The sequence below is a fragment of the Etheostoma spectabile genome, chromosome 8 (genome assembly GCF_008692095.1).
Source record: "Etheostoma spectabile isolate EspeVRDwgs_2016 chromosome 8, UIUC_Espe_1.0, whole genome shotgun sequence".
Taxonomy (NCBI): domain Eukaryota; kingdom Metazoa; phylum Chordata; class Actinopteri; order Perciformes; family Percidae; genus Etheostoma; species Etheostoma spectabile.
Window position 1 is genome coordinate 24,893,365 of NC_045740.1, and position 9,545 is coordinate 24,902,909.

The window sequence follows — 9,545 nt, forward strand, 5'->3', positions numbered from 1 at the left end:
TGTCAAACTGTCACCTATACTAGACATGAAACAGTTGAAACTTGTCAGTGCTGTCTGGTGGAAAAAGTATTTAATGGTTTTGCAATCTCCCCCCATAAAATGTTTGGATTTCTGTAATGCAATTACTCGTTCCTTATTAGCTATATCAGCTAATATATTGATGTGGCCAATTTCAGTTGACTAGTACAGTGCCCATCAAAATGTGCCTGTTTGGAACAGGCCGTTGCTTTGCCTGTGGTATTGTTGCTTGTAGCATTCTCTAAAACCAAATTGCTTCCCAAACTGACCTACAGAAGGACCCCAAACCACTTAATATGCAACTCCACTATATAGCCTACTGCTGACTTATCGTGTACTTCTTCATCAGAGGAAGACATTGTACCAAAGACGGTTTAGAACCGAGACGCCCCAACTAGAACTAGTTTCCTGTATCTGTGTAACATGGACTCAGCCACGGCCACATCTCTTTAAGAGACTAGCAGCAGGTCCGAGTGTATTAATTCCAATGGGAGAAGTGACCGTTAACACAGATTATGAGCAATTGTTTTTCCCCATAGTCACTAAAGTAGATATTGAACCCCTTTTTCACAAGCCCTATATCTCTAGAACAATCTGACACTAAAATGGCGTATTTCAGACAGACACATCAGGAGAAAATAGACTTTGTTTGAGACCTGTTTCTGTCTCAGAACCAATGTCTCGCAGGATCTGGCAACACAGAGAAGCTAACGTCAGCTAACATTTGTGAATGCTAGGGTGTCACGATTCTCTAAATCCTCGATTCGATTACATTTTAGATTCTAAAGTCACAGTTCAACTCGGTTCTTGATTTTTACATTTATTTTTTAAAGCATGGGTTCCTATTTAATTTTTAGACTACACTTTTATGCTATATAATATCTGACCTTTGATCCCAATGTACCACTACATTGACAAATTTAAACTTTAACAATAACTTACACTCACCTAAAGGGTTATTAGGAACACCTGTTCAATTTCTCATTAATGCAATTATCTAATCAACCAATCATATGGCAGTTGCTTCAATGCATTTAGGGGTGTGGTCCTGGTCAAGACAATCTCCTGAACTCCAAAGTGAATGTCAGAAGGGGAAAGAAAGGTGATTTAAGCAATTTTGAGCGTGGCATGGTTGTTGGTGCAAGATGGGCCGGTCTGAGTATTTCACAATCTGCTCAGTTACTGGGATTTTCACACACAACCATGTCTAGGGTTTACAAAGAATGGTGTGAAAAGGGAAAAACATCCAGTATGCGGAAGTCCTGTGGGAAAAAATGCCTTGTTGATGCTAGAGGTCAGAGGAGAATGGGCCGACTGATTCAAGCTGATAGAAGAGCAACTTTGACTGAAATAACCACTCGTTCCAACCGAGGTATGGAGCAAAGCATGTGTGAAGCCACAACACACACAACCTTGAGGTGGATGGGCTACAACAGCAGAAGACGAAGTGTTCAAGCTGGTAAGTTGATGTACCACAAAAAAAATATCCGTTGAAAATGAGAAGTTTCTTTAGCCAAGTCTTTCTGGGTCAGAGACGTGTATTTCCACCGTTGGCGGCTAAGCCCATGGCGCTGTTCCTGGGGGTTTGGGTGACAAGCCGACCAGATGTGACGTTTGGGCAGTATTGACGATTCACTTTTTTTATTTGAAATTCGAGATTGTGACTTAATTTTGTTTCGATTTCGATTTAAGATTGTAATCGTGACACTTGTGATTATTTAGTGTTGGCAAAATGGCTTTTTATTGAGTTTCCTATATCCTCATGTGTTTATTTCCAAGAATATCCTGACCTACATACTGTGCCTGTTGCTCATTATAAGTGGCATGAAAAGGTAAAAAGGAAAAGAAAGGCAGATAAGTATCAGAGAGTGAAGAGGCAGAATAATTACGTGCCTTCCTCATCCTCGCTTTCCTCTTCAGACTCCTCCTCCCCCTCCTCTACCCCTTCTGCTCCTTTTGCCTCCTCCTCCTCCTCTTCATCTTCCTCTGACTCAGACTCTTCCAGCCACTCCTGCGTCTCTGTGGAGATAAACAATCAGAAATCTAAATGAAACCTCACATACCTATCTCCCATCGTATCACCCTCCAACTCCTCTCCTGCATCACAAAATATTCAAACGAGACAAATCAGCACACTGGCTGCTGTAGAACCTGCTGCGCTGACACTGAAGACATGTCATATCATTTCAATTTGTCTACAAGTGGTACTTTGCTCATGCATAATTGCCATGTCTTTTTCACTCACTTGGGTCCATTTCAACCAGAACCTCCCACCGGTCCATCTTGTTGAGGTCCAGAGAGTAGAAGTCGTTCAGGGTGAACTGGCGGTCACCAACCTCAAACATCCCTCCGTATAGGAAGAGCTTGCCCTGACGCGCCGTTGCCATGGCGCTGGACCTTGCGCAGGGCTCCACCAGGGGGGCCGAGGCTGTACCCGAAGAGATAGAAAACGTTATTTTCCAACCTATCTATATCTTTGCCCTATTTTTTCACATCTTAAAGCTATAGTGCGTAGTTTCTGTCACCCCTGTGAGGAATTCCAAGTAAGGCCTCATTTACACTGCCTGCGTTGGCGGTCAGACAGTGAGGAAAAAACGCAGGTCTTTCCATTCATTTTGAATGGGGTTAGTGCCTTTAGGCTGCAGTGGGGTTTGCCACTGGGGGACACTTGAAAAACACAGCATGCTTGAAAAGTTGAGACTAACTCAACTTTTGGAGAAACACAACGTCATATTGCGGTGGCTGATCATGTGACCAGAGAGCAGACTTGTCAGTTTGATTTGAGGCGGTGTGAGAATGCCGTACAGTAAACATCACAGCCTTTATTGCTGCAACAAAAAAGTTTTAAAGCAATATGAAGGTAAAAAAGAAAACCAGCACTGAACCGTCCCAGGGAGTTTGTGTAATAGCTGAATGTTTCCTGCAATAACAATGCACTCGCTGTCTCACTCGTCTTTTTTTCTCTCTCTCTCTGTCATGTGAAAGCTGCCTTCAAGTGCGATCGGAAATGTCTAAATCTATAAACAATCTGACAGTAAAATGTCTGTCTGTCTGTCGGTCATTATGTGTGTGTATGATCTTGCCATCGTCCTCCTCCTCCTCTTCCTCTTCTTCCTCCTCCTCCTCTTCCGCCTGAGCTCCAGGGATCACTTCCTTGATGGTCATCACTGTGCCGTCCTCTGCCACAATCTCCTTGATGACCTCTGTGGGTCCCTGGGGTGCCCCTTCCTCTTCCTCCCCCTCTGCACCCTGCCCCTCTGCTCCGCCCTTCTTCCCCCTCCTTCGTTTCTTCTTCTCCGACTTGTGTCCCTAGACAGACAGAAACCAAACAGTCAATAATGGCAGACGTCAGTCGAAGTATCAATACAATGCGGCTGCATGGCAGTGCTGGTTCCAACCAGTGGTGGAGAATTCTCCAAAATTGATAGAAAATATTGGTAAAACTTTCTAATAACCTTCACTAATAAATGGTAAGTTGATAGTTCAGTGTTTCCCCTACTATTGTTTTGGCCCGCTCCCCCAAAACTGCATTCACTATAATCAATGAAACTGGCTGGACAGTCTTCTATACATGTTTTTTACGCAAGGCTTTTACACTAAAAGGGATCATAAAGTGTAATTATTTCTTTTAAATGAAACTACTGATATACGGGGAACAACTTAATGACTGTGAAGAAGCGTATTGGCAGTTTCATTTGGAGAGTTTTTGTGTTTATTTCTTGCTTCCCTCACCTGCGTCCTCTGATAACAGACAGTGAATTGACATTTTCACAGCGCTGTGCTAGCTCCAAAAAACTGAACAACAAGACACAACAACCATCCCAAGATAAAAGCTCTCCGTCACTCTTCTAAGCCGTGTGTGCATAGCAGGTGTGCTAGGGGCACTTCTATGATAGCATCAAAATCTTTATTTTAACACTATATCACTAACAAGGCTCAACACAGCATGAAACTTTGCTCGAAGTATCACCAGGGTCTCCACACATTAATGCAAGCATTGACAACTGTTTGTGTACACAGTAGGGCTGCACAATGAATCAAATTTTAATCACGATCACAATTTTGGCTTCCCACGATCAAATTTGCGATATTGAGCGATATTTTAAATGCGTCATTCCGTTCATTCCGTATTTCATAGAATGCTCCGGTTTTTTTACAAAGCCAATCTACCGCTCCGTAAACCACTGTCTGATCATGAGCCAGTCAGAGTTGTTCCCTGCACCGTGCAGCTTAGTTTTTAGATGTGGACAATCACAGAGGACAGGGTAATTGGAGGAAAATTCCACAACAGATAGCAGTCGGTCATACTTCGGTCACAAGATTTACCAGTTTACCATTAAACGCAACATTTTGTCCCGTCTGTGTTGTTTTTCAGACAACAGCAGTGACCAGTGCTAGTTAGTGTCTGTTAGCTCACAGGGCTCTAGGGCGTGAGTAATATTTTTCCTCTAGGTCGCACCTAACGTCCTCGCATCCGCTACCTCTCCACAAACGAAGCAATGCTGTTTATATCGATATGGTTTAATTTTGCGTTACCCATTTCTTCTGTAACGCCGTGCCTGTGTTTGGATCTCTCCTCTTACTCTCCACGCAGCCCCGCCCCCATCAACTCACACACTGCCCCCAGCAACATGGAGAGACACAACGGCTGCCGGTCCACACTTCTGACATTTGTCCACAGTTTTAATTATTATTAACTTTATATTAAGTATATATTGTTAAGCATGAGAGGCAAACCTGTATTTGTACCAGTGTTTCCGCTGGTAACTCTGCTATTGTGGCAGCCGCAGCAGAAAACACAGAAGAAGTTATTGAATGCAACTAACTTCAGTTGGTAGAGTAATAGCGTGTGAGACGGAGCCTGCTGGACCTGTAAGAGATGTGACCCATGGCCAAAATATCATAATTCATAAAAATGCAGCGCAGTGACGATACAGACATTTCATACACACAAGGTGTGTAACTCTGCTGACCCGCCATTCGACCCATGCTGGACTCAGAAGGAGTCAGCTGTCGCTCTGTGAGTAGCATATAGGCCTACGACCATCGCACTCCCCCTCTCTCCTTTAATCAGTTATTGTTGAAAACAAGTGAAGGAGCTTCCTCAGAGATACATTTTTTTAAATATATCCTAGGCTACTTTTCATTTACATGTGCTGCAACTGTATGTCTATACAACATACTACTTCAACATGAGAAGAATTTTACATAACATGGATGTGAAAGCAGTTATAAATAGCCTATGTGACTATAAAATTAGTTTTGGTTAAAATCAACAAATAACCGTGATAATTAATCGTGATCTCAATATTGATCAAAATAATCGTGATTATAATATTGGCCATAATCCTGCAGCCCTAGTACACAGAGTTTACTAAAAAAAAAGGTTCTGAACAACTCACGGCTGTTTTATCCGCTCGCTGCCATCTTTGCCAATCAAAAAGTCTGCAACTGTAAGTAACTGGATATAGATCCCTAAATAAAGATGTATTGGAGCAAGATTAATGTTACCTGATAAACCACTTATTAATTAAAGAAAGGAAAGAAACGGTATTCTTATTTGTCACATACAATTGACAGTACAATGTAGTGAAATTCACTTATTTCATCTAACCCATCCTAAGCTTTAGGAGCAGGGGACAGCTATACATACAGCATCAGGGACACTTTGACATGTGGCCAGAGGAGGGATCAAACCGCCAATCTTGTGTTTGAGGGGCGACCACTCTACCTCCGAGACACAGCCACACCCGGTAATCATTAAATGATTATTATAACCATTAGTTGCAGTTATAATAGTTTACAAAACAATTATTAACCATTAACAAAGTATTATCTATATACATTTATAATCTAATTGTTATATTACACGCAACTAACGATGAAATAACACAAATTATAACAGTACTTATAATTAGTAAACATAAATCACCATTTTGTGTTTATTTACAGTAAAATAACTATGAACTGAAGATTAATTAAATATAATTAAATAAATAATAATAAAATCACATACATGCGAACGCACATTCCTGGTAGATTACTTTGAGACTTGAACGCTTGAACTGTTCTCGTGAAGACAAAATTGGTGCTGTCGTAACAACTTTCCAGAGTTGTAATAACATCCTATAATAATATCCTGTTTCACCTTTAAATAGTAACTCAACACGGGTCGAAAGGGAGTATTTCACCACCTTCTCTGGTTGAATGTTTCAATTCTGTTAAACCCAATATCGCTGATGGGTGTGGTCAGTTGCATCTTTAACCAAACCCAGCAGTGATGTCACAGTGTACCAACACGCCCCTGAGTGCAGAAACGCATCACATGCATTGGGTCAACAAAAACAAGATTTTTAAGGGGTGCTCAGTTGCAAAGCAGCGGAGCATACATATTAGCATTCATTGTCTAAATTTTCTCGGGGGCAAAACCACAAAACGAGTAACTGTAACCTTAGGAAACTGGAAGTAAATGTCACAAAACTACAAAAACAGCTGAGGTTCAGATTCAGACTGTCAATTACTGCTGACAATAAGACATAAACACATGGACATAAACAAAGCAACAGCGTTTATGTGATATCTGATGAAATGATGGAGATGTTTATGCAGTGCTGGTGGCATTTGACTTGTGAAGCATCTCATCACATATATGTACAAAGTACATATATACATATACACACATATGCTATATATATATATATATATATATATATATATATATGCTGTACACATAGTATATACATCTATACACACATATATATAGTATATTCACATTTACAGTATATACACACACATATACATGTACATACTGTATATACAGTACATATATACATATATATATACACATATACATATATAAAATGCAAAACTGAAGCCAAAACATATCCTTTCATTCAAACAAACTTGACAACCACTCATTCATTCTGGTTCACGGCCTTGTGGCTTACCCTGAGCAGGCCGGGGAACCAGCGGTTCTTCACCATGTCATACAGGTACAGGTCGTTGTAGAAGTCGCCCTCCAGCGTCTCCTCCTCTTCCTCATCACAAACCCCACCAAACAGCAGCGCCCGCCCTGCTGGGCCCACAGCCAGAGAAAAGCCAGAGCGAGGAGGGGGCTTGTTCCCAGAGGGGTTCAACCTGGACCAAGACCACTTCTCTAGGGGACAGAGAAACAGTCAGGACGAGTCGCAGAAAACTGTAACAAGGATAGTAGCTGAAAAGGGCTGGGAATCATTCAGTGTTGGTACCAATACCAACACTAAGACTTTGACACCGGTTCCTAAACAATACGTTTTTTTCTATAGCAACTTTATAAAATCCATTTTACATTACATTACGTCACAAGTGTATTTATTTATTTTTCAGCTCCTACTACATGGGTAACAGAGTTTTTTTAACCTTTGTGTCTCTACAACATGTAATATTAGATTTGTATTTAAGCGTGTCATAAGTCATTTTCTAATTATCCACTCCAGCTTTTTCAACTTTTTAGACAGAGATATTATTCAAAAATATTTGAATAAACGATACGTTTTTCAATATCAATTTTATAAAACAGATTACAACATTACGGCACAAGTGTCTTTATTTACTTCTTTTCAGCTCCTACTACGTGAGACCCGTCTCTGCACGTAACGTAAAGTTTTCCCTGCGTGTCTCTACGACGGGTAACATAAGACAGCCAATCAGCAGCATTATTAGGTCTTGATAGAAGCATGCTTATTGGCTCACTGACGCCGATGAGGTTTACTACTTAGGTATTAAAATTTGGTATTGAATGACGAGGCATTTTTCCATACGTGACTATGGAGGAAATTCGGTCTATGCCTAAAAAGTATTGGATTTGGTACCCAGCCCTATAGCTAAATGATTCTGTTAATCTTCATAATTTGTATTACCTTTAAATTACTTTAAATTATGTACCTTGGCCATCTTTGCCCTCTCGCTTGAGAAGGAACATGTCAGAGTGGATGGTCCCCTTCTCTACATCCTTCTTGACTCTCTACACACACACACACACACACACACACACACACACACACACACACACACACACACACACAAGATCATAATTAGTCAGACCACATCACAAAATGTAGTGTATTATCAATACGGTAGAGAGGCACGTACATGTATGCACACACACCCACCACTTTAGAGTATCCCCCGTAGATGATGACACCTATGCCGTCGGGCGCGGGTTTCATCATACAGGCGGAGCGTGGGGAGGGGCCGGAGCCCGATGGAGTGAGGCGGGACCAGGAGAAGGTGTCCAGGGAGAAGGAGTAGATGTCATTGTAGTAGATAAAATCCCTGCAGGGGGACGAGGGGGAAGCAGGAGATGAAAAGAGCGAAAACCGAATGACAAATTCACCACACAAGGATCTGATACATCTAAGAGCGTGAGGAGTGTCAGCTTTATGACCTATTGCAGAGAGTCTGATGTTTAGATGACAGCCTGACAGGCTGCAATCTGCCAGCTCTCCAGGACGCTGAGGCGGGCAGGAAAGATTGCCAATCACTCTCCCCCTGGACACAAACTGTCTGAACCCCTTCCCTCTGACAGAACGACCAAAACCTCACGCCATAAAAACTGTTTTTCCCCTCAGCAGTAAGCCTCACCAACAAGGCTCTGGACCCCCACTGACATTGACTCTGATTCTTTAGTAGCTAAATGCACCACTAAGTTCAACAGCTAGGTGCTACCTTTGTCTGTCTGTTGCTTGGTGCTGGGTAGGTAGGGTACAGTGGGTTTATCAGAGCTTGTCACTGAAAACAGCTGGCTGCAGCTGCTGCTATAAAAGCAAATAAGTCATTCTCGGTGAGGTTGTCTCTACAAGTCTGCCAGTGTCGGACAACATATATATTTAAAAAAATAAAATCAAGAAACGCGTCACAAAACATAAACAGATTTCCATAACATTAGTTATTTGTAGTTATTTATGAGTTCTCACTAAAATAATATGATAAACATTTGTTTTATTTTCACAACAGAACAGAGGAACAGAGAACAGAGGAATATATTAAAGGTCTGATAAATAAAATGTATAAAAATGCAAACTTAAGATATGAAACTTAAAGTCTTTTGAACAAAAACACATTAACAAAAAAAAAGTTAGTGTTGCCTACAGAGACGCTGTAGAGCATCCTCTGGTGGACAAACTATGCAACGCCAATGCTCATAACATGGTTGACAGTCTGTTGTTTTTTTTAAATATTCATTTATCGGAATCATTTATTTGTCATTATAAATAATTCTGATGAAAGAATTATTATTATTGTTTGTTAATCGGGCATTATAAATGCCGATACCAATATATCTGGAAATGCCTAATATCGGGGATAATATTGGCCCGCTGATATATCGGTCGGCCTCTATTATGTATGTTCCGATGAATTAATCCAACTTACTTGATATATTGGGTGGAATAGATGAAACTGTGCTGATCGCTACGGGTTTGTCTTGTTTCTTGTAGAATTTAAAAAGTACCAAGGCCAAGTGCTTACTGCAGCAACCCCCCCCCCCC

At 41.1% G+C, this 9,545-nt stretch overlaps 1 protein-coding gene across 1 annotated transcript in view; it reads right to left on the reverse strand.

Annotated features, from left to right (window-relative positions):
• The window catches only part of klhdc4 (kelch domain containing 4), a 19,630-nt gene that overhangs the window by 3,923 nt on the left and 6,162 nt on the right, over positions 1-9,545 (reverse strand). Inside the window, exons 7-12 of the mRNA XM_032523227.1 lie at positions 8,169-8,331; positions 7,942-8,020; positions 6,966-7,174; positions 3,102-3,327; positions 2,264-2,446; positions 1,912-2,037 (exon numbers count right to left, since the gene is read on the reverse strand). Coding sequence (XP_032379118.1) covers positions 1,912-2,037; positions 2,264-2,446; positions 3,102-3,327; positions 6,966-7,174; positions 7,942-8,020; positions 8,169-8,331 — 986 coding nt within the window. The remainder of the gene's footprint in view (positions 1-1,911; positions 2,038-2,263; positions 2,447-3,101; positions 3,328-6,965; positions 7,175-7,941; positions 8,021-8,168; positions 8,332-9,545) is intronic.